The 26,036-nt window shown below is 36.5% G+C and overlaps 1 protein-coding gene across 4 annotated transcripts in view; it reads right to left on the reverse strand.

The window, feature by feature from the left end:
* Nucleotides 1-26,036, reverse strand: part of tenm3 (teneurin transmembrane protein 3) — a 114,475-nt gene that overhangs the window by 14,869 nt on the left and 73,570 nt on the right. For 2 of the 4 annotated variants that reach the window (XM_026360886.1, XM_026360884.1), the window contains 25 exons: nt 24,863-24,993; nt 24,286-24,374; nt 22,812-22,931; nt 22,348-22,480; nt 21,914-22,042; nt 19,606-19,737; nt 19,249-19,384; nt 18,446-18,589; nt 15,573-15,644; nt 15,083-15,260; nt 14,384-14,404; nt 11,738-11,862; nt 11,455-11,562; nt 9,828-9,982; nt 9,434-9,535; nt 9,036-9,209; nt 7,981-8,040; nt 6,686-6,848; nt 5,908-6,046; nt 5,623-5,728; nt 5,228-5,370; nt 4,577-4,755; nt 3,021-3,125; nt 2,228-2,358; nt 419-588 (listed from right to left, as the gene is read on the reverse strand). In XM_026360886.1, the coding sequence (XP_026216671.1) occupies nt 419-588; nt 2,228-2,358; nt 3,021-3,125; nt 4,577-4,755; nt 5,228-5,370; nt 5,623-5,728; nt 5,908-6,046; nt 6,686-6,848; nt 7,981-8,040; nt 9,036-9,209; nt 9,434-9,535; nt 9,828-9,982; nt 11,455-11,562; nt 11,738-11,862; nt 14,384-14,404; nt 15,083-15,260; nt 15,573-15,644; nt 18,446-18,589; nt 19,249-19,384; nt 19,606-19,737; nt 21,914-22,042; nt 22,348-22,480; nt 22,812-22,931; nt 24,286-24,374; nt 24,863-24,993 (3,145 nt within the window). The remainder of the gene's footprint in view (nt 1-418; nt 589-2,227; nt 2,359-3,020; nt 3,126-4,576; nt 4,756-5,227; nt 5,371-5,622; nt 5,729-5,907; nt 6,047-6,685; nt 6,849-7,980; nt 8,041-9,035; nt 9,210-9,433; nt 9,536-9,827; nt 9,983-11,454; nt 11,563-11,737; nt 11,863-14,383; nt 14,405-15,082; nt 15,261-15,572; nt 15,645-18,445; nt 18,590-19,248; nt 19,385-19,605; nt 19,738-21,913; nt 22,043-22,347; nt 22,481-22,811; nt 22,932-24,285; nt 24,375-24,862; nt 24,994-26,036) is intronic. The other 2 variants (XM_026360885.1, XM_026360883.1) reach the window with 1 other exon arrangement.

A 26,036-nucleotide genomic window follows, 5' to 3' on the forward strand; every position in this document is an offset into this window, starting at 1 on the left:
CTGCGGCAGAAACTTTAAAAAATCTCTCTGACATGCTGCACACCTAGGGTGAAATCTTCTTTCAGCCTCTAGTTGGCACCAACTGCTAAAAAATGTAGGTGCAGGTGAATTTGGAAGGTCTTTAAAATTTAAAGTTAATGTGGTTAAAGCACTGATGTGATCATATAAGGTTTTACCTGTTAGTTACTATATTTACATACACACATATTTAACCCAAAGCCACTAGAGTTTTTTTTTTTATCCCTCTCCATGTCCATCTCTGATAATCACTGCGCCAGGTCAGATACCTGATCAATAACCCACAAAAATCCTCCCTGGACCTTTCTTCAGTGCAGCAATATCCTTTGTTATTACAGTCTTAAGCCTGATGTAGCATATGGGACCCTGTAAAATAAGACCTTGCTAAAGTAAGGCTTACCTTGAGTAGGTCAGGTTAACGGAGAGCAGCTTGCTGCTGGGAACCCAAAGTGTTGGATGGCCTTGCTGATCATAGATGATCTTTAGCAGGAACTTCCTGTGATCATCATAAATTTTCTCTGTCCGCAGTGTACGATCATAATCCACGGACAGCAAGTTCCTACCATTTACCTGAGAGGGTAGCAACACACAAATAACCAGACAATACAGACATAATTTACTTTATGTCTCTATTCTTTACTTTTTGAGATTTGTAATTAAAAACATCACATTGTTAAAGTACAAAGTTATATTTTGAAGTTTATACATAGTCCATTTTAGAGTACCATAATTTTTGGGTTGAGTTTCCTTCTAATGCACAGTAATTTGTACATAACCACATTTGACTTTTTTGTTACAAATCTTGCAACATCTTATTAATTGTTAAGTACGTAGGCAAATGTGTACATTTTTTATCTTTATCTTAAATATTATATTATCAAATATTTTATGTACATTTTGTCAATGAGTGTGGCACTGGTGAAAAACTTACAAAATTCTAAATTAACATCTGAAATGCTCAGGTCATTACTAGATTTTGAGATTTTCTTTCTCTGTTCTGCTTGTTTTCTTCTCCTCTTTTTGAACATTGGTCCATGAAAAAAACAAACAAAAATCTATTAAGTTGGTTTATAACTAAGGGTTAGGCAAAGGGTTAAACAAACAGCAAACAGGCACATGTTACATATCTGTTAGCTGATTAAGTCAGCAATTGCACCTCAGCCAGTAAATCAAACAAACTTCTGATCCAAGACACATAAAACACTATTGCATCAGATTATAAGCTAACCCCTTTTTATTGCTTTCTAAATGAGATTCTGTTTGTTGACACTCCAATTTGCAAGTACATATAGGTCCAGCTCTAAACTCACCTATGGGGAAGAGGAATGCAAAGTAGCAGTCATTTATTTTATGGAGTAGCTTCATTAAAATGGAGTGCAGACAAACAAGACTCATTTTCTTTTGCATTCAGTTGTTCAGCCTGGCCTGAGAATACACTTATCTAAAGAGCTAGAGGGGAAAAAAAATTCTTACATGTAATGTCATCAACCTAGTCTCAAACTGATTACAGCAAATTCTGTATTTTTCCACATTGTAATTCTCTTTAGTTAGTTTGGTATTTGTTGTATCTCTTAGTCTAATCTTTTATTACAACGCCATCTGTCACCTTTTTCTTTTTTTTCTTTAAATCACACATAGGTATGTTACATCAATAACCAATAATTACAATTTGAGTTCTGGTTTGATGGTTGTATGTTGCACTATATGTTCAAGCAGGGAAAGAATTTTGTGTTGACCAAGCACATACTTTTGCCTTGCCATCTATGTTAATTGTCAATTGTCCTCCTTATGCTGTTCCCTAAAAAATCATATTTGAATTTGCACTTTATTTTGCACAGAAATATAATATTTAGAAGACGGAATTGATTACAAATGCAACTTAGCTCCACAGTTTTCATGCAAAGCTTAGCATGTTTCATTATTGCTTGAAGATAAGATAAATAGTGGAGTCTTGGCGAGAGCCACACAAATTACATATTAAATGCGTACTATATTGGCATGATTCTGGTGATCCAAAAAATGGACTGTAAAAAAGAAAAAGGGGCTTAAAAATGCCTACCTATATATGTAAATAATATAATAACTTTAAGGGATGCCTTTCTACCGCACCATGTGAACTGAGCTAAGTACTACCTTTAATAAAGAACATCGATCCTGACACTTTCTATTGTATTTTGTTTATGGTATGATGCGCACACAGTGCTCTTACCCTGAGCTTTCTCCCAAAGACTATGACCTTTCCTCGTGTCTGTTCCTTCCTGAACCTCCACTCCACCAGATTTTGGCCGTTCTCTCCCGGTAGTGTCATGTTGCGTCGGGCTACAGTTGGATTAGCAGCACCTATAAATGGGCAACAAAAACAATTTGAGAACTAACAGTACTTTTTGGATGGTCTCCACCAGAATATTAACTACTAAATTTATCAATATGGACTCCATTTCCAAAAACATTTATTAAAGATTTTTTGTGGTTTCATTTTCCAACTTAATTTTATTTTGTAAATTTAGGAAAATTTCAAGTTTCATGCCTAGGCTGGACCAAAGGTATGGTACCTTTTGTTATACCACCTTTACTAAATTGTGCTGACTTATAAAGCAAAATACAATTTTTTTTTTCCTTTTATTTCTTTGAGTAGAATAAAGATAACATATTTAACTCTTAAGCAAAAGTGAAATGTTTGTGTCCTTCCACATTGAGATTGTGTTAACAACTAAATGCTTCGGACCAGCAAACTGACTGCCTTTACAGAAGAACATACCCTGTTAAATTCTTTCGTTTTAGGGGGTTCCTTAGTATTGCACAGGTTTTTTATTTTATTTTTGGGTTTGGGTTAAATAATGACATTGAGGTTGTATTTGCCTAAAAATATGACATCTTATAATCAGTCGATTTTAATTACGTTTTTGCACACACAAAAACATGAATAAATCAGGGCATATTAACTTTTTTCTTAGTTCTAGTTCATATTACAAATTGAAGTTAGTCTGCTTAAAACTGCATACCTGCCAGTATGTGGGGCTCTGTCTGGTAGTGTGTGTCCATCCCATTGGCATAGATGACTCTGAGCGAATGGTCATTACCCACCTGGTAGTTGTTACGAAGCTGGTCTGTATGACAAAAAAACAATTGTTACTATGTTGATTCATCATAATTCATTCATTCAATATTCACATTCATCTTGTTAATTGAAAAGCACTGTATTAACACTTGACTGACAGAGGTCAAGTAGAGAAAGGAAAGAGAGAAAAACTATGTACACAAAAGAGGAAGAGATAAATTGATAAATATAAAAGAAAGGAAACTGCACTTAATTTCTCTTTGCAATGTTTGAACCTTCTAATGGAGCAGGTTCTAACATCCCTCGGCCTTATTTAATTAGATTCCCCTTTAACTTGTGCAGGACTAATGCTTCTGTCTGTTTGTATGTGAGAGAGTGTGAGAAAAACTCTCTAATCTATAAACACTACTACTCTTCCTGCTGATATGCCATTAGGTGAATTATTTCTCTGTCTTTTTAATAATTCAGAGTATTTCCTAACAAAACTTTTTTGTGCTGACTTTATTGCAGTAACCTTTTAAGGAAACATTAAAAACGAAAACAAGCTAGTAATTTCACAAAATTAAAAAAGACCACACACTGATAGTCTTTTTTGTGTATTTCTGTTGGTGTTGGATCTTTCATGGTTGTGGTTCATTTTCTTTCTGCCTGTGTTGAGAACAACTGTAATGAGGCAAAACAATTTCCCTTCTGGGATTAATAAAGTTTTTTTGATCATGAATCTTGAATCTTTTGAATGTTTTGATCCAACCAGGTTTCAGCTATACTGAAAATTTCTTTCTTGCTCTTAACCAGTGCTTCTTCCTTTTGTTCAGTATAGAAAGAACCTGTATAATATTTCCCATTATGATGCATGTTAGCAAAGGTTTGTATCTCTATCTCTATCTCTTAGCCTTAGTTTAGCACTAATTCGAGTTTTGGAGTTTAGAGACCACTTCAACTCAGGTGGAATAGGGGGATGTACTCCACGTTTGCTCCGTTGTGACAAAAGGATGTCATCTCTTATGTTGATTCTTCTTCCCACAGCAATATCCATATGTGATTAAGCAAAATATAACACTAGTTATCAAAAATATGTCAAAAAGACTTAAAAATCAGGAGCTACAAGACTACAATTCTCAATAACACAATGCTGAACTATTGTATTTCTTAGCTGTTTAGACTGCATGTCTGGCATGAAGGATAATAAATGATGGAAAAACTAGAACTACTAGAATTTAATAGTTTCCCTTAAATCTTGAATTATCATCCAGAGGTCATCCACTGACAGACAAAGTAAATCCATAATCCACTTGTGCAAAGTGAACTGAGAAAGAAACTATGGATCACAAACATCTTTGTGACTGAGGATGTTTAGCACTAGCAAAAAACAGCAAATCTGACAGACATATGCTCAAAATCATTTGCAGAGAATGAATAGGGACAGGAATAAACCTTTTTCTCTTGCTCTGGCACTTACACATACACAACCATACATGTGCACTTGTATAAGCACCTTACCCTGCACTAAAGTGTAGAATGAGTCTATTGATGATAGATTGGTTGTTATAGAAACATCCTCGTCCCTCCCTGACGTCTCAATGTCCACAGCAACAGCCCCCGACGACATGTCACTGTGGAGATTGGTCACCACACCAGTGGGGAAGGTCACATTGGTCAGACGGCCCTCGCTGTCATAGCTACAAGACAGTGATAATGCAGAAAGGAGGATTAAAGGAGCATAATACTCACATATTACTGAAATGTGCTTTACGAAAACCTGACAATTCTTACAGTACCTCATACACACATTATATTATACACACACATAAACACAAAGTAGAGTATATAAAATCTGGTTAATTTCTACTGTCAATGAAGTCTATTTTCAATTATTTCATGTGTATATTAAGACCTGTTGTCCAGCGGTTCCACAAAATGATATGTCTAGACATGAATTTGTAGCAGTAGTGCACAAATGCTGTATATTGTAAATGTTACAATTTTGTTAGTTTAGCTTTTAGGATTTTCCACCTTAGGAAACATTTTGAGTTTATAATTTAGTGAATTTGTAAATGCTTTTAAATTAAAAAAAAAACAACTGTATATCCATCCATCAGTACCTATCAATACAGGCATGCATCGAAATATAAATACAATAATGCTGCTCACTCATAAAAGGTAGTCCATCCTATCTGGATGCTCTTTGTAGCCAGTAAGCCGCTGTTACCATGGTAACTAAATAAAACCAGTTCCTGACCCTGAGCCGTGAGGGTCTTTAGACCTCCGTTAGTTCCGATGGTTAGCCAGATTACCTAAACACATAAATAAAAACACAAACAGCCAGCAATGTTACACACTGAGAATCTGATTGTGGTTGATTTCAATTTTTGCATTTGGATTTTGTCCGACATTGATTTTATTAAAAGCGGGGATCTGCTAAAGTCATACTGGGTATGAATTGGTTACAAACAAATGACTATTGAGACTATTGAGTGTAGTATAACCAAATAACTGCACATAACAGTTTGTCATATTAAGTTCAATTCTACAGCACAACTTCTCACCTGATTGTCAGGGGCAACCACACGTACAGGCATTCTGTTAGTATCTCTACGGATACGGAGGGTGTTCCCGCTGCTGTCTGTGACTGCAGTTAGATCCTCCTCATTGCTGAGAGCCAAGGAATGGAAAATCAAAACTTTTAATTTGGTTATGTTTTAAGAAATTAGGGCAATGTTTTACAGTACAAACCAAGGGGAGTAAAGAACTCATTTTTAAAGATGAACAACATGAAAATAAACACAAAAGATTTATCTTATTTAATGTCACACACACACACACACGCCAACCTGTAGCTGAAGTTATATTTGTAGTCACCAGTAACCAGAGACATGGTGAACTGGTGAGTCCCATTTCCATCAAACACATAGAGTTCTTGAGAGGCTGAAGAGGCCACTTCATAGGAGCTGGGCCCAGAAGCCAGAGAACCTGAGGATACATATAGGGCTTTAATAGGAAGTAAGTCATTTATAGAATTTTTTTTACCTACTTCATTATTAACCTTTTTCCATTGTTATAGATTTTTTATTAAAATGTGTTAAACCACATCATTACAGCACCCTCTACACCTAAACAAACTGCTTATGCAAAAGAATTGTATTCATAATTTCATTTGACTGATCTTTGGCTTGGATATATTGGGCAGGTCTGCATAGCTAGCTCATGTGTACTGCAGCAGTAAGAACCAAAACTTGTTTTTGGTTGCAATTAACATTAAGCCTGTGAGGTCCTACATGATCAATTTAACCAACAGCATCTGTGCTGCAGATATTGTTAACATCTTCAGCAGTTTGTTGTCATTATAAGCAATGTCCTTAAAATCAAACCCTTAAAACAGCATTCTAAAAGGTACAAGCACTTGTTGTAAAGCATCCTTTCTGGCCCAAATAGTACAATACGAGTGGCAAGGTTTGACAGTATGTATAAATTATTATTATTCTTATACTATGTAATAGTATTAGTAGTAATAGTTATAATAATAGTGTAGACAACTTGAAACTTTGCAATAATTCAACCATGTTACCATATATGCACTTGTATTTTATATATATATATGTATATATATACCAGAAGGTGGTTTGTTGCGTTGTATGGCTCGAATCCGGATGTTTCCCAAATCAGCTATGTACAGTGTCCCATCTGGAGACACCACCAAAGAGGATGGACAATTAAGCCTAGCATCTTTAGCATAGCCATCTCCAATTTGATAGCAGTCGCAGTTGGCATCATTCTGCAGGACAAAGGGAGGTAAAGAGTGGAAAGAGAGGAATTTGCAGAAAAAGATCACTGAGAGACATGGAATAATATCACAGATAAAATTACCTTGTGTTATGGAATGTATTGATGAGAATTGGGTGCAACCACAAATTCAATGTAAAGAAAAACATCACAAAATTTCAGTAAAAAAGAACAGTCAAATCCAGTCTTTAACTATGTGGAAACTTGAAAGTCATTGTGAGATGCAGTAGATTCTGCTTCTGCATTAACAAAGGTTGGTGTACTGATGCTAAAGTGTTAACTAGAAACTGCAGTGTGATCCTTGTGACATCTAGAATGAGACTGATCAGACTGACCATAAAGTGTAAGCGTTTGTATTCACCAGAGGAGTTTTCTCCTTTTTGTACCACTGCAGGTCACGATAAATGATGTGCTGCAACTACAATCAATCAACCATCAGATAACCAGCTTAAAGCAAATTTAAATTAATATTTAAAATATTTCTTGGGGAATTTTGAACCTGCAAATCTGAGCCATTAACAGTCTAAATATAGTACTGACACAAGTTACAATGGACCACTGCTGTACTGAAAGAAGCATCTCAATTACCCCAGGATCCATGCATGATTTCTGTTTCTGATTTTAGCTTTGCCATCACCATCCTTCCAAAAATCCTCACCTCCAAGTTCTCCCAGCTCACAACATCCACCTCTGTCTTTTGAACAGAAAATGGCAGATGAAGCTGGGCTTGTTCTTTACTACACAAGAGAGTTTTGTGTGCTCTTCTCCTATTAACACCAGTGCTAGCACCTCTACTGTCATATTCCTGAATGTTAGACTTGCATGCAAAGTTTCATTTGATTTACACAAAGGATTGTGCTGGGGCTGCCTGCACCTATGTACATTTTTATGGTCATGTCTACATTGTATTTTGTTGTCCGTACCTTGTTTACCAGAGGGAAATTTCGTTTATGTGGTAGCATACTTGGCCAATAAAACTGATCCTAAAAACTTATATTGTTTGGTTAGCTGAGTACAACACAAAACAGCTGTACTATGACAGATGAATCAAGAATAAGATCTAAAAAAGGGTACAGACAACAAAAATAGACATTCCTTTGTAGTGTAGTGGTATGGTGTAGTACCTTGCAGTCACAGTCAGATGGTGCTCCAGCTAGATGAGTAATTTCACCATCAGTTGACACCTAGTTGAGTAAAAGAAGTAAAATACATTTTAAAAGTAGAGAAAAAAGTAAACATGTCACATGTAGTCCCCTTAAGCCAGTATAGGTCAGCACTGAAGAACAATATTATGATTTCAAAGGTGTGAGCAAAGTCAACTTTCAACTTTAATTTAAGAGGTTTGACAAAACATGACATAAACCACTTAAGAATTACAACCATTTTTATACATGACTATATTATAAATAATATATTCTCATAAATATTAAAACAAATGCCTGACAAGCAGTTGCATGGCATAGTGTGGCCCATTCATTACTCAGTTGGAACATTCTTAAAAAGATTAAATGTGTGGCAGTTGAGCAACAGCTGACGGCCAGAGATGACAACAGTGGTCATCCACTTCTGTCCGTGGTAAAGAAGAACATAACATATAGCCAAGTGAAAAACTTTTAAGAGGAGGTAGGTGTGTCATTGGCAAGGTCTACAATCAAGAGCCTACTTTTGGAATGTAAATACAGAGGTTTCTTTCTGCCATTGTTTCACAATATTTACATAAATTCTGCATTATTCATGACCACATAGTCTGATTGGCTGGAGGTGCAATCTACAAGTTCACCCAAGCCAGCTGGGGATATCACATAATGAATAATGCAAATTCTCTTACGCAAATTCTTTACATTGATTAATGGCTGCAGGTGGAGAATTAAGACAATATAGTGATCTATAAAGTCTTATCCTGAATGTTAAGGGTAGGCAACATTCACAACTGAGACTTTGACAGAATGTTTCATAATGCTGAGACCAAGCCTAAGTTTGGACGTTTTTTCAAACGTGCAGTGCCATGAAAAGGTATTTGCCCCTTCCTGAATTTTTTTGCGTATTCCTCACACTTAAATGATTCAGATTATCAAACACATTTTAATATTAAATAAAGATAATCAGAGTAAATACAAAATACAGTTTTGCTTGTGGTTAAATCATCTGAGGTCATGTGTGTCATGAAGCAAGAGATTACCTGTCGAATTCGATGGATTTTCTTCTCATCTGTTTCTGCGATGTAGAGGATGCCATTGTATGATAAGGCAATAGCTGTAGCTCCCTCTAGCATGGTCTGCACAGCTCTTTTCCCCATAGTATACTCTATACCAGGAACCTGACAATGCATGGGACGACCTGCCACAATACGAACCTGTGAACACATATATGATTAAATGACACTGTTTGCTTTTTCTTATGGTAAAGTGGAACTTGTTCATGATTGATACACTTCACTTACGTTATTCCAAAAATTATTTCCAAAAAACTATTTTTAAAAAAATATTTCCTGAAGTTTGGTTTTGCTTTCCAGAAGGAGCACATAAAGCAGGCTATTTGTAAAACATGTAATTGTGCCAAACTGACCATAAAGAATACCTGTCTGTTTTCAGTGATCTGCAGCACAACATTGTTGTCCAGGACATAGATGGAGTTATCCATGGGATTTATAGCTAGATCTGTGGGCCATTCTAAACGAACCTGGACATAGAGAAGACATAGGGTAAGTGGAGAAAGATTTTCCCTTCACACATGCTACTAAGAGCATATTCTTGCTAGTTAAAAAATATGCAAATATATGCTGGAAATCCAGCGCAGTGCCAGAGAGTCTTAATCAATGCCACCAATGGCTGTCAGAGTTAGGGTTTGTGATGTCACATACAGTATCCAAGTAGCCAAGTCACTATATAAACAGTGTTAGCCAGGCTTATATATTTGATTATGGATTAGCCTCTGTTATAAACAAATTAGAGTGGATGGGTGGAGGTATTACCTGTCTTATGTGCATGCTGGTATCGCAGGTCAAAGGTCGTGCAGAGGTCAGATCATTGCTGCCTAGGACTGTGGAGATGATTCCATTACGATCCACTTTCCTGATCATGGTTCCATCCACAAAGTAAATCAAACCATTTTTATCAACTGCAATCCCTGTAGAAAGCAAATAACATACATCAAATTCACTATACTGTCATGCAGTTGATTATTAATACCTGTACATCACCTCTGGATGTAAAATAGAATGAAAAAGTAAATGAGAGTCAGGTAATTTTCCAGTGTTGAAGTCAGAGTGCCACTGCAGCTGTCAGGTTTCCTGCCTCGTCCCCTTTCTGTTGGTGTTTTTGTCTCCCCCTGGTGTTAACCGTCTCGCTCCCAGCTACAGCCACATCCTTCTGCCCTCATTTGGATCACCTGCACTCTCCACTCACCGGACCCCTAATTAACTGATTGATTTTACCTGTGTGTCCTCTGCATGCCAATTGCTCACCACATGTCCATTATTCCCCTCCATGACTCTGGTTTGTCCGTCCGTCAAGTCTCTTCACGTTTGTTTGTTAGACTGTTTCCCCCGCCTGTGAGTTTTTTCTTTTGCCTGCCACTTTCTTTGTTGTTACTTTGTATTGTTTGGTTTGTATATTTATTGGTATTTTACCTGCCTTTGGTAGTGATTTTTGTTTGCTTTTGTATTATCAGTCCGGTAAGTTTATTTGTGTTCCATTAGCGTTTGTGCCTCGTGCTTTGTTTTGTGTTGGCTAATAGTTTCTATTTTTGTGCATTGCTTGTTTAGTTGATGTTCTGTATGTTTTAGTTTATTTAGTTCATATTTTAGCCTGCATTACCTCAGTATTGTCAGTTGTCACTTTGTATGTCAGTTTATGGTTTTTGTTTGCACTTTCCACCATGTTGTTTCGGGTCTCTTTACATTGATACTTTGTTTGGCAGTATTCGTGCTTGTTTTGTTTCCCCTCATCTTGATGGTTCCCTGTGTCCCCTGTAATTTGGACCAGGTTGAATAAATTGTCCCCGTCAGTCTAACCCTCACAGCAGCAGACAGTGATAATAATTACTATACTACTATAATAAAAAAAAAACATAACAGAGCTATGCTGTATTAAATCAGTCAACATTAATACATACATTTAAATATATGGATTCTATAAATGTGAGATATGTAACATTGTGACACTTTACAGTGGATATATGTCATGGTATATAACACACAGTTAACTGCCTTTAGCAGAAAAAAGCTCCAGCAGAACCAGCCTCAGTGTGGGCAGCCATCTCTCTTTACTCTGTCTATAATTCAAAAGGTTATCTCCTCAAGGTACTACAATGCTGTGAAAAAGTCCCCCTGCCCTGCTCAGATTGTTTATTTTTTTGTGTATTTGTCACACTGACATTATTCAGAGCCAAGAACAAGATAACCCAAGAAAATACAAAATCCAGTTTTAAATGTGTACAAATACTGACATATAAATACAGCACAAGATATCATATTGTGTAAGTGGACAAGTGACAATTTGCTTCCTTGTGTGTCTAAATGATGTCTTGTGAATCTTCGTTGTGGACTATGGTATTGACACAGGGCTAAATAATGACTTTGTGTGTGTGCATGTATGTACCTTTAGGCCCCAGTAGCTGTGCCTCTGTAGCCTTTCTTCCATCTCCACACCGTGCCTCGTCAAAGGGAGGACACTGCTCACCTGTACCAGCCACTACTTCTCCATTACCTAAACACACATGCATTTAATGCAACAGTGCTTGCACTTTACATCCCAGCTATGTTCCAAAAATGTCAGTAGTAGTTGATGTGTGAGTACATTGAGAACATACGGGATAATGAATGAAAATAGTGAAACAGAGTGCCCTGAATTCTACCTTGGTGTTTGCTTGTGCAATGCTTACCGATGAGATCACGGCCACCGCTGAGCAACTTGGGTCGGTAGATTCGTCGAGAATTAGTGTCCGACACAAACAGCTGCCCTGTTACTGGGTCTGTGGCTAGATAGTAACGGTGAGCAGGGTTGTTGCTATGGAGAACATTAGTATAGGAGGGTGACAAACAAAAAAAAAAAATTGTTTAGTCAGGCTGTATCTTTACAATCATTTAATGCTGCTGCTACTACTCATGCTGACAGTTTTAATACACTTTTTTTTTTTTTATTATTTATTTGTGTGGTTTAACAAAGATGTTATACTTGATGCAAATGGCTATCAACCCACTATAACACACTCTTAATGATGCTTGCCACACTATCACTGAACATCCATCACATACACATATGCACACACAGATATATTTACATATCAACCTTTAGTTATATTCAGCACTAAAGATCACAAGCTTTTAGTTTAGACAGCTTAAAAAGACATGTTATCTGTAGTTAGACATTTTGTATTTTTCTGTACTTCTAAGGCCCAGATGTGCCTTTTATATAACCTCTACTTAAACAGAAAAATCCTGTTAAGATCTAAACATTTTACGACAGAACTGAAGACCAATGGTCTGTACAACAGTGAAAACAAATGTGTATGGGGAACTTAATTAAACTCAGTAAGTCTTTTGACGCCACTCCTCATGACTGAACCAATGTGACTGAACAGAATTTGAAAGAAGAAAAGACAACAGGAAGAAATGAAGCAGTAGTAAGGATTATGGAGACAGTTACTGAATGACAAAGTATGCAGAGAACAGAACAAAATAAAATTAGAAAGGGGAATACATAGTAGACAGACAGCAGTAAGTAGTAGACAGCAATGAAAGTAAAAAGAGAGGAAAGAATTCAAGCAAAGAAAATGAAATGTGTGTATTTGTATAAGGATAAATAAACACAGCTGAATAACATGAGCATTTTATTTTTCTTTCTTCACTTTCTTGTTTGTGTCTCCCTCTGGTGTTAAAACTAAATACAGCTGTGACTCTTATCTCTTTATGCTTGTTTTTTTTTTCCAATTGCTTATTTATTCATATATGTTTTTTTATAAGTATTACCACAGGAGTGTAGGCCTAGCTGTTCACATTGTGTTTTTTTCTGTATACAGTTGCTATTGGTCATGCATCTGTTTCTTAGGTTGGATGTGCATATGTCTATGATCTCTTTTGCATGGTATACATCTGTAAATGTATGATTAATGATGAGATTTTATGTTTTTGAAGCTATATATGCTACAATCCTTGCTTATTTCTGCAACACAATGCCAAACCACATCCAGCACATGTTACAGCATAGCTCTGTAGTAAAAGAGTCTGGATGCTAAACTGGTCTGACTGCAGTCCAGACCTGTCACCAACTGAAAACCATTAGTTCAGTATAAATTAAAAAATAGTAGGACTAGACCCAAATATTTTCAAATATATGTTTATTAGATAGGTATTCAGAGTTCTTTTTTATTTTATTTTTTTTGCATTTCTCTTGCCCATTAGGCATGAGGTAGTAGTATATGTGAATGGGTAACTTAAAAAGGGAATCCAGATTATAAACAAGGTCACTGCACTGTAACAAAGGCCACTAACCATCATCATCTTTATAAATCATAGACAAGATTGCCTATTCTTCCTCCTCTGAAAAATGGTACAGAATTAATTAAGTACTGTATAATGTATTATGTTGTAAAAGTTAAGTTGTGTAAAACATATTTGGTTCCTGCTTGAAACAGTGACAGTTCTTTTTGATTTGCATACAAGTTCTCTTCTTACAAATACGAATCCCCTTGAATGAATTTAATAGAATAATAATAGAGAATAATGAAGACAGTGACACTAAAATATAAAACTGACAAATAAATAGAAGTAACCACGCTCATATCTCTTGTCACTGTACACCACCCATCTTCCTCCTTCAATTATCTTCTTGCTACAGTAGGTCAATGTTACTAGGGGCTGCTGCTACTAAAGTAAGACATGTCATTCTTCTGACCTGACCACAGTAGAATAGATAAATTCCCTTTGAACACATGTCAAGATTAGAAAAAGAAAAGAATGAGACAGAAGGAGACACATAGGAAGCAAAGCAATAAATAAATTAATAAACAAATACAATATATGAATCTAATACAGCTTTGATATTTGTCTTTAAATAATATATTTTTGCTTAAAGATATGCCCATAAATGAATATAGTTGATAATATTTCATATTATCTATTATTATCTGCATGCTAAAACTTTTGTGCAGCAGTGTTGCAAAGGTACAACAGTGGTTTTTGCTGCTATCATAATCCAGGGTAGGTCACTGTTATTTAATGGTATTTTATCCTGTGCCAAAAGTCCAACAAATGCAAAACACTTGTTTCTTGTAGATCGTTTTGCATTGTCTCCATTCTTTTTTGAATAATTGCAGAGTCATGTGTATTGTTTTACAAAGTGGTGTGAAGGTGGTTTGTCTCCTATCTAACATTTCCTCTTACCTACAGGACATAATCTGCAGCTTCAATAAACTATGTATGCAAAATTAGCTATTAAAATGTTTGATGCATCCACACTGTGTTTGATGTACTGTAACTCAGCTGGAATGAAAAAGGTTAAAAGGTTGAAAAAGGTTAGTCACTCTTACCTATGTCTGAAATCTTTGTTTCTTTAATACAGTGCAGGCAAAGAAAGAAAGCAGAGAAGAAACAAGAGTTAGTAGATTGATTAGTGCTTATTATATTAGTGCAATAGGCATGAAGATGAAAATCACTAAAATAAAAATTACATATAAATAAATATAGGAACAGTTAGAAGTTACAGTATTTGAATCATACTTCACAGAAGTTCAAGAAAGAAAACCTCAGATGAGTAGGGGTTTAGGGGATAATTAAAGTGTGTTGACACAATTTCTTCAGAATTTCCTTTTGTCTTTTACCAGTCGCAGTAAAAGAGTGAAGTTATCAAAGGTTTATTACTGTTGTTGCATTGGTGTGTAGGAACCAATCTGGTAATGTGCCCATTCCTTTCTTCTTTTGTGCTTTTGTGCTCTACTTTATAGTCTCAGAGACCATTGTTACTGAGTTAAAAAGTTGAAGAGAAATATGTTCAGAAAAATTAATTAACTCATTCATTCATTCATTCATTCATTTATTTTATGTCAAAGTCTCCAGCATTTATGAATATACAAAATAACCTGCAGAGAAACCTGCATGAAATACTTTGGTAAGGTTAATCTCTGCCACACTGATTCAATTCAATTCAATGTCAAGGCACTTAACAATGACAAAATATAACTGTAACACTGATCCAGCATCAGCAGCCATCCTCCTTACGCCCCCCTTACCTCAGTTCCATGACACTGGTAACATTCCCAGAGGGGAAGATCCTCCTGATGTAGTTGAAATCTCCAACAAAGATGCTGCCGTCTGCTCCACAAGCCAGAGCCAGGGGTGCCAGTAGTTTGTTGCCCTCTGCCTGCCCATTGCAGCTGGGACAGGAGATGCTGCGGCGACGCCCATTTCCTAGGAGAGGATGAAATGGTTTCTGCCATCTCTTCTAAACAGACTGACTAGCTGCTCATGCAATTAATCAAACCAGGCTGTTGAACACTGACAGATGGACTGTCCTTTACTGCAAAGCCCCAGGGTCAATTCCCTGTAGGTGCACTGGATAGCATGAACTTGCAAAGACAGCCTGCTTAAAATGTAAAGTTCAACACTGTTGGGTAAAAAGAAGTGTGTGATTTCACTGTGGGACTGAAATTGGTATCAATCAAATTATCAATCATGAGCAGTTCTTAGACACAAGTCAGTATTACTTTTATCTGTACTTACCCATGATGCTGCTGATGACAGGTGGCTGCTGGGAAATGAAAATGTTCTCACCATTGCCCTTGTACAATATACCTAGGGGAGAGCAGGGGTGAAGATGAGAGAAATATATACATAAAGAGCACAGAATTATAGGAGTGAGAGACAGTCCAATGAAATATTACTGCGTGTGACTTGTTTTTGGACGGGCAGTGTCCAAAAACAAGTCAGTCCAAAAACAGCTGAGTCCAAAAACAACAGTGCTTAATGAAGTGTTGTTGATCTCAAAAAGTATGCAAGTGTAATAATTCCAGTCAATGTGGTGTTATAGTGTTTTATGTAGTGCAAGTCTACTGCTGAGGCTTTCCTTACAAATGTTTAATTCTGAGATGAACAGTTTTTCTTTTATTTTTGGAACATTCTACCATAAACACTGTCAATTTAGTTTAGTTTAAGTTCTTCATACCCAGCATGGCAATTTGCTATCAGTATTTAAATCCCATATCAGTTGGTTCCCTCCAGACTGATCCAGTCATATTTCAATATCCCTGTCCTTCACCTTCCTTCTGTGCTCCTCTTCTTCCCTTTCATTTCTCCTTCTATTAGTAGCTGTTGATTGATCAACAGAGGCTGAGCCAGCAGGGTTTTACCCATACTGTGCAACAGACTAAAGAGGCCATTTGACTCACTGGGAAAAAGTGTGTGTGGTGAAAGAGAGAAAGGGAGAGCAAAGAGGTGTAGAAAGAGTAAAGCCCATTGACTTCTCCTGATGTTTTAAGAGAAGCCAGTAAGGCTTTCTTACTTGACTTTTTAAGTGTGTGTATAAATGCTTCTATAAATGTTTTTAACCTTGATCTCAATAACTAAAATTCAAAATCAACGTTTTTATAGAAGTGTGGAGTGGAGTAAACAGGATTTGACTAAGTTAAGAAAAGTTTTTTACTCCAGCACACATGGAGTAAAAATCATTCATATTTTATAATGCACTACTCCTGACAATTTTGTCCTGTATTTTATAATATTAGAATATCAAATATGATCAAAAGACTGTTTTGTGAGTCTAAAATCCTAGTTCTATATCCAATCATCCATCCTGTTTGATTCCCACTTCTTTCTAAATTTTTGACTGCTGAGCTTATGTCAGAGAAGCACACACACAGTGGATGAGATTTGTAAGTGACTGAGGCTGTGCAGGTAAAACGCTGTGATTTAATTAAGTGTGACAACGAAGAAACCTTTACATTTACATCCTCAGTGCTACTGTGACACTATAACACCAGAGAAAGTCACTAGATTTGTCACTATTTGCTTTTAACAAACATAGTCGCCAAGAGTATTTGGAAAGTCCCAAGCTGGCAACACTGGTACAAATGAAAAGTACCAACAGCAGTAAGCAGCATCTTTTAATGTCAGAAAAGACGACATTCCTTCCTTACTCTTCTACGCCTCCTCTTTTCTTCACCGTCTGAAATCAGCACCTGAGGGCTTGAATGGCCTTTCCATAATGACAATATTAATATAGCAAATATGACTTGCTGATGTCTGTCAACAGGCACTGTTGTAATAGTCACATTATTTTTTCTGTATCTCTTCATGTTTTACCTTCAAGACAGACCATAAGGACATGGCACCAGAGTTGGGGCTGCAAATATTATTTATTTAAATACATTTTTTTATTTTTTATTTATTTAAAGGCTTTCAGCACCTTTTTAAATGCAATTTAAACACATATCTAATTAAATCTAATCTGATATCATCTCACCTAATCTTATCTAATCTCTTCTAGAAAGAACCTGATGTCCAAAGTATTTTTAGGTGCATATAATGAGTATTAGTCACAAAGGGACAAACAAACATTGTGTGCAACAGTACTTTCCCCTAAAGACACGAAATCACACCCACAGAGACCAGTATGTATATAGGCAGAGAATCCCAAATCAATCAATCCCTGCTTATTAAAGACACACACTGAATTGAGTGACAAGGTGTTGAAAGCCCATGAGAACGAAGGGACAAAGGAGAGAATGGCAATGTGATGGATGGGGTGACAGATAAAGGACAGAAGCAGGGGGTAGGAGGAGAAGAGTGGGGTTTTTAGAAAATCAAAGTCCTTTTAAAATATCTAGATATAAAATATATATTGCCATATACTGTAAACCAGTTCTTGAAAGGTGGTCTATCTGAATGTAAATTAGGTATAAGGGCAGTCATAGTCTACATATGCCATACAGAGAAGCCTCAAATAAATTATGTGTAATAAGATCAAACAAAAGCTAAAAGCCAACAGGAAGTGTGCTACTAATGCTGCTGTTAATTAGTTCCCAATATAGAAACATTAAAATGTAATCCCTGTATGTGTCACTGTAAATCTTAACTTGGTTTTGTATTTGATTCACTGTTGTAACTGGCACTTATTGGATCGCGCAGGAGGAGCTTGGTCAGACCACAAAAATGTTGATGATTATGTACTAGAAATTTGACTTTTGTTTTCAGCTTGCTAAAATTATTATTATTATAGATGTCTATTATTATAAACACAATAATTTATAATATATACAATTTTTCAATAAATCCTTACATTTTAAAAAGCGTTCTTGTATATACACAAGAATAAGAGTCCTGTGATCCTATAGCTTAACACATTAACCAGCTAATGATGTGAGGAGAGAACAACAGGGGAAAGAAAGAGATCATAAATATGTATGGTATTTCAACCATACAGCAGGAGAGATGTTAATCTCAACTGTTATCTAAATATGCATTTTGGTTAGAAATAATGGAAGAAATAATGTTAGAAAAAGTCTATGCAGTATGTTTTATTATTTTGCAGTTTAACTATTGAGTCAGAATGAACATGTAGCTGCAGTTGGATGCTGTTTTGTTATGTTCACACCTACCGTTCTGTACATCCAGGATGTGATGTTTATCCAGCATCCATCCTCCCATGTTGGAAGCATCAAGCTCATAACCTTGTAAAATGGCTGTTCTTTTCTCCCACAGGATGAGATCCAGGCAGGACTCATATTCAAACCCCACCGACACTGTTAAGACACACAGGACAAGGACACTTATTCTACTATGTCCCTTGACAGTGCTGAGCTCAAACCAAAGCAAATGGCAAATGATCTATCATTCAGAGCAAAGCAAACAGACAACAGGTGTAAAAACTCTGTCAACAACTGAGTAAACCTCCATCTGTCTGCTTTTATAATATCCACTGACTCTTTCCTGCTGGATTACAGAGGGCCTTCTTTCTTTGGTCCAACACATACATATTTACATACATAGAAACACTACCTGTCGGCCCTCTGTGGTTATAAACACCACTGTGCAGTTTCCTTCCACTGAATTCAATTTCTGCATTTGTCTGTGCTCTGATTTCAAACGATGCTATTCAAGCACAGCAACTGTTGTTCTTGTGGTCATGGTACCTTATTGTGTGATTTCTTAGCATTAAATTGTCTTCATGTTTAACCCATTACATCAGGCTACCATAACAGAAACTGAGAAGTGTACTACATCTGCTGTAACCCTCATAAAGCTGTCAAAGCAGTTAGCATTTCTATTAAGTCCACAGTTTTATTTTTGCATTTTTATTCTGTGCTGGTAAAGGAAACCCAGTATTCTTGTCTATAGAACTCATGTATCAGATACAGATCACAGCTTTTAGTTTGGTGCTCTTTTTTAGAAGCAAACTCACCAACTGCCTCAGATAGTCCGTAGACAAATTGGCCATACGCGTCTGTCTTGTCCCAGATAAAGGTGTAGGATAGATTTGGTTGGGCAGGAAACCATTTCTGGAAGAGGCGACCTACCACTGCCACCATCAGGTGAACCTGAAGAAACAGCAGCACAAATAAAAATCACCACTGAATGTGCACTGGGAGTTGCATGCAACCAATAGTTCATAGACTTATACACAGAACATTTTGTCTCATACAAACTGAAGGCAATTTGTTAATTGACTATTGACTGTATCAGTTAGTTGGTATTGTATGGTGATATGCTTCACCATATGGTGGTTTTGAGGCAATGTGAAGAATATTACATTACTCACCTTCATCAGGTTGAATGGTATTGATGACTGTGTCATGGTGACTTTGAGAACTGGTTTATAGCCTGCAGTTCTGGAGCTCAGGTAAATCAGCTTTAGATCACTGCCGGGTATTGAGGTCTCTTCTTGTAAAACCTGTAAAAGGACCAAATAACATCTTATCATCTTGATGTGACTTTTGTTGTGATTTGGCACTTCACAAAGAAACTGCATTGAATTGCATGGGTTACCATGTAGGCATTATTTCATGTATGGGGTGGTGCCTTTTAGAAATCACTCCTCAGTGATTGCATGCATGAACTCTTCCTAAATAAAATATCATTAGCTAGTGTTATAGCTCTTAAAATTAGCAACAACACACCAGTTAACATTGCAATCACTGCCCGTTGTTTAAGCTAATATTAAGTATGATGACGTGACAATGCAAAAAGATGTCTAGATACCTCAGGTCTATAGCCCTAGCTTGTGTCTGTCATGTACTAAGACCTGCTTACTCTTACTATCCAGATAAATGAGTAACCAAGTACAACTTTTGAACTTATCTGGCTCATTTAGAAAAATCTGAGGCGGTGAGTTAAAGTTAAATTAAGCTTATTGTCTTTTTGATTAACGTGGTAAATACATCATATTATAAAATATGTTTTTCCCCATATTACAACTGGATGTAAACAGTTTAACATTAATTCATTACCGTGATCAATTAAGCCACAATTTGCACTCTGCAACCAGTGGGTCAGATGGTTTAAGTACAGAATCCTATGGTAAAATGAGTCTGTAGGAATTTGGGTATTAGCTCCAGAATTTGGGTGAGTGTTATCGAACTTTTTCACAATTTTCTCATTTAATTTTTTTTTCAGTTTACCGTCTCTTTGACTTCAATGCAAGGTGATAAAGGCATCAGCCAGAGCAACAGATGCTTATCGGTGACTGTTTTGATATTTCTGCAAAGCACTCGAGGGGCAATGTAAGGGTCATTAAAGGTCACTCTATTGAGTTTGCCAACATACAGTATGTTGTATTAGAAATGAAAGTGCACAATAAACTCAGGCAGCTTGAAACACATACTAGAACCATTCATTTCACTGATGATGTTTCTGTCAACATGGTGACGTGCATATAAAAATATATATAAATATATATAAATATGGAAATATTCTAGAGCTCTAACCATGTTGTCTACAAATGAAGAATAACTATAGCAACAAATTAGCACAGCAGCAGGTAAGGCAGCAGAAGAATATAGATCAAAAGGATTTTGTTTCAAAACTGGCAACTTGTCTCTATACACTGCCAAATATCATTAATATGTGTCTTATCTGTGTGTGTATCCCATACAGTAAGAGAAACACAACATGTTTCACTTCACTTCGCTGCTGTGGGATGACGATGTTGCAGGATGAACAGCAAAGCAGGTTGTTTTTACAACTATTTTTCTACATTTCCATCAGTTTTGATAAAGTTATTATATAGCGGGTATACAGTCTTATTGATGGCATCACTGCTACAGTCTTTTGTTCAAATACAGGTTCTGGTGTCCTTTTGGGTGCAGCACATGGACTTACGTGCCCTCATTTTATTCCTGTAATAGACTACAACTAGTAAGTTTTCTTTTTCTATTCTACTCATAGTTTTGTTGGAGTTGAAATTCAAAGTTCAAATAACATTGACTATGATATAAATTCCCATATGTGGTTTGAAGAATTCAGAAGGAAAACCTTTGATGAGGAACTGGACTCCAAGGGAAAAAAAGGGAGATGTGGAAAATTATTAAAAGAGTACAAAAACCGCTGGGGAATAGTGCATCTGGACTGTTCTGGTGTTAAATTTTTAACGTCAGTATTGCCTTTTTATTAGCCAGGCATTTAATGTTCATTACAGATCCATTACATCCCTTTTAAGATTGCCCTTTTCATTGGCCTCCTCTCTAATGGACTCTACCAAAGTCTAAGCAGCAGTTTGCCATTCACTAGCTTTTGATCTATAGTCACACACACAGAGACATTTCCCTATGTGTGGCATTATAATACAAACATGCAATTGCAATATGCAACTTGAAGCTGATGTTACTGTAAAATTTAATCGTGAAAGTTTTAATCGTGAAACTCAGGTTTCAGTATGGTTTGTACTTACTCACTGGCAGTAGTTGTTTCGATTACCTAGGCTTTAACACAGCTTAAACATTTGCAATTTCATAATTAGCCAGCTTGGTATGCCTTTTTACTTGTATTGATGAGCTATGCCACTGAAATTCCTATAACAGGTTAAACATGTTTTTTACAGGAAATTATACAACTTCTGTGGTATTTCGCACCTGTGTTTCAGGTATGATGGGTCCATCCTCAGGTGAACTTCTATAAAAGGTAGACAGAGGAGAAGCAACAATAACAGGACTAGGCCTGATGAAACCACTCAGATCACAGCTGGGTATGTCATTCTCTTCCTGAAACAGTCAGAGATAGAGAATGCCAGTTAGTCTTCTCGTTCATTGAGCCATTGACTGTGTTCATTACTCAGATAGTAAGTAGATGTCAGCTAAATAATATTAAGAAAGTAAAGAAGCTTTAGATATGATTGGCACCCAGCACCTTATAATAATAATTAGCTATGTCAGAAGAAAACAATAAAAAGTCAAAATTAAAATGTTGTTTCAAGTAACTGGACCATTTCAAACCATACTGTCAGTCAATAGTCATGACCTTGTGTCACCAGACAAACAAGAAGACAGACAACAGTGACACCACTTACCTTCTTCATGACCAGCGTGTCCATCACATAGAAAACGTTCCACGGCACCCACACAGTTCTGTACTGAGTGAGAAATGGTGCACGCTCAAAACTCAGTGTCAGAGATGCACCGCCATTGGCCAGGAGATCAAACCTGCATCACATCAATAACAAAGTGATAAACTGCTGTCAGCTGAAAATATAAATGAATGAAAGTGGATGCAACCAAAGTGGATGTAAATGATTAAATGTTTCTGTCAAGCATGTAACAGGCAGTAAGTTAGATAAATCCACATCGGTTTGGCATGAAGTTAGTCTTCGTTAATGTCATCGTTGCTCTTGTAATGTGTCACATGTCTTTTATTTTTTAAGGTAATTTAGTTAATTAAAAAAGAATAAAAAGTGAAACAACTGTGGAGAATATGCATTGTACAAAAACACAGATGGTTAGACATGTTGTACATAAACATTACATAAATACACACATGCCATCCTTGCGTGTTACAGTATATCCATGTTCAGGATAATGGACAAATGTCACATTGACTCCAATCAGAGGTGTCCCATCGGCTGTCAACACCTGACCTCGAATTATTGAAACCAAGCTGCAGAGAGAGATGGCATAGAGATATTTTCAATATTAAAGTAGCACTGTACAACATTTACAAAATACATTACAGAAGAAAAGAATCATCAAGAATATTTTTGTATTAAGAAAAACACAAAAAGCCCTGGTAAGGTGATTTGCACAAATTGGTTTCATACTTAATAAAGGAAACATTACTTACATGATTATAAAAATATAAAAGTAGTTTTTTTATGTCTGCACATTATTTCTATTGTTTTTAACATTCAATTTAGCAATTTTGGTTATAAAAAATGCTTTATGCACAAACATTTTTGTACTTGAAAACCAGACTATGAGGATGTGGGTCACTGTCAAACTCTTTATACAGTCAGCAAAACAGAAGTCCATGTGGAGCAAACTGTGAATCACTTTTCATTGCTTTCACACAACATTCAGCTGGTTAGTGTAGTGGTAAGCTCACCACCTCCCATGTGGGAAACTGGAGTTCAAATGGGAGTGGGAGACCACAGCTGACCCCTCCAGTAGGGGTCCTTAGGTAAGACCTCCTTATGCTTACCCTGCCTACCCTTGTCAGTCGCTTTGGATAAAAGCATCTGCTAAATGACTGAATGTAAATGTAAAAACATTCATTCCATAACCAAAGTTATTAAAATTAATAAACTTCTTTCTCAGTCAGAGACCACCCCCTTCCCACTTTTGCAGCACATTAAATTTTTTTTTCAGGCATACTTTTTAAACTTTTAAAAAAGCAAACAAAAAATAAATCATGACAGTGCAGTCCACAGCTGAAAACCTACCCAGGTGTCCTGGGTTTGGTTCATTAGCAAGCAGATAAGAGATAGCTATTTAATGTATTTTTTGAAAATATGGATCAAGGAGGGTAGGTTTGTGGAGAGAGAAGAGTGGCAGTGCCAGGAGGAAGAGAATGGAGAGGAAGACTTAAGTCTTTAAAAGAGGCCAGTTTCAGTGTGCAGCCAAACTTGCAGCGTACAACAAAAGGTAAAATGTCTTATGTAATGCTCTCTGTTGTTAGCATTTTAGTTCAGTGTACTAAGAGTGACAGTGTTTCTAAGTGAGATTGATGCCAGTGTTGTGAATGAATAAGCCAAATTTGAGACATGTATGATGTTTTTGTTGGTGAGAAAGGCTTTTAGAGGTGAAGTGAACTGTTAATGTTTGTAAAAAAAATTCCACTGCATTTAAGTATACACAGGAAATAACTTTGTAAAATCTACTAGATGTTTACAACAAGCCTGCACTGCCCTTTTCAAATACAGGGATCAATAAACTGGATTTGTTCAAATCTGCCTGACCAATAATGTAACTGATTTACTGGTGCCCAGAAAAACAAACAAAACAAACACATTTACCTTTTATTGAAAGGACTTTCTCCTGGGATCACATGGGTGGATTCAGGACCAACTAGGAAGTGAATGAGCTGGTAGAAAGACCTGGCAGCCTAAGAAAATAAAAAGAAAGTTATTACACAGATTCTGCTTTCCTCTCTTTGTACCCCTAAAACCTTGCTTAAGGTATTCCCGGCCTTGTCACTGTTTGTTTCCCCTGTGCTGTTACTGGCTCTACCAACCTTTCTATTCTCTCTCCTTTTTCCACTCACCCCAACCAGTCGAGGCAGATGGCCGCCCACTCTGAGCCTGGTTCTGCTGGAGGTTTCTTCTGCTAAAGGCAGTTTTTCCTAACCACTGTCACCTTTCTATATACCATATATCAAACTTTATAGTTTTATATGTTTTCCATTTAATTGTTTAAGGCCTTAACCTTACCATGTAAAGTGCCTTAAGATTTGTGTTGCAATTTGGTGCTATATAAATAAAATTAATTTAACTGAATTCTCTTTACATTCTCTTACATTAGAAGATGTCAATTTGTATCAGGAATGACAGTTGTTAATTTAATTTAATTTTATTTATGATTAAACCTCCTTACCTGCTGAGGAGCCAGTGAGGATGGAGATTGACTCAGCACCTCCACTGGGTCAGGTGAACCCTGGCAGTATAACTGGTTCTGACAAGAGGGTTGCAAACAGCAGTCTGGATCCATACAGTCAGCCAAACCATCTTTAACAGAGAGAGAGAGACATACAGAGAGAGAGAGAGAGAGAGAGAGAGAGAGACATACAGAGAGAGAGAGAGAGAGAGAGAGAGAGAGAGAGAGAGAGAGAGAGAGAGAGAGAGAGGATAATCATAAACCAAAGAAGGAAGGACTGGGACCTGAGGGGGAAGACTACAGAAGAGAGAAACTTTACAGGTGGAAGAAAATGTGTAATGAACAGATAAATAAAGGCAACAGAGGGATTATTAGGCAATGGGGAATGAAGAAAGGATTAAGAATAATTAACAATGGAGGCATAGCCTGAGAACAGAGGAACGCAGCAATAACAAGGAGAGGGGGGAAAAATGAGACAAAGATGGGGGATGATGGATAGGGATGAAATGACTTTTAAATGTCAAAGAATGAATAAAGGGAGGAATGGAGATAATGTCATAATAAGAAAGAAAGGGAGATGAAAGAATCCTACTTCAGATTGTGAGCACTGAGGACATGCTAAGACATTATGTTGATAAACTAATAAACTGTCTTCAAAATTAAACTGTGGTGGCAATGTAATCAGTGGCTGAATTATATATATAACTTTGTCCTCAGTAGGCAAAGTTGACAAATATGTTAATTAACAACATATGCTCATTATGTTAATACAAACTGCAATGAGGCCACAATTTGCTTCAAAGTGTATTTGCTATTGCAAATATATAGTAAACAGAATAAACGCTAAATTTCCACGACACTTGGCTGTGTCAAGAAGAATAAAGACAAAGTTAAGAATATATGAAAAAAGATGAAGAGTTGCAGTGGCACAGATAAGAAGTAGTGCATGGAATGATGGAAATGGAGATTGAGAAAGAGGAATGTAAGGTAATGAAATACAGGCTACTGTTTGTCTTCATCAGTTTGAACAAAAGCCAGTTATACATCTGGTGAACAGGCACTAGGGATTACCCTTAAATACAACGTAAGCTCCTCCACCTTCTGTCTTGTTTTCTTCTCTTTCTCATCTTCTTTCGTCTCTTCCTTTTAAAATACCTTATTATCATAAAACCTA

This window comes from Anabas testudineus, chromosome 1 (genome assembly GCF_900324465.2).
Source record: "Anabas testudineus chromosome 1, fAnaTes1.2, whole genome shotgun sequence".
Classification (NCBI taxonomy): Eukaryota; Metazoa; Chordata; class Actinopteri; order Anabantiformes; family Anabantidae; genus Anabas; species Anabas testudineus.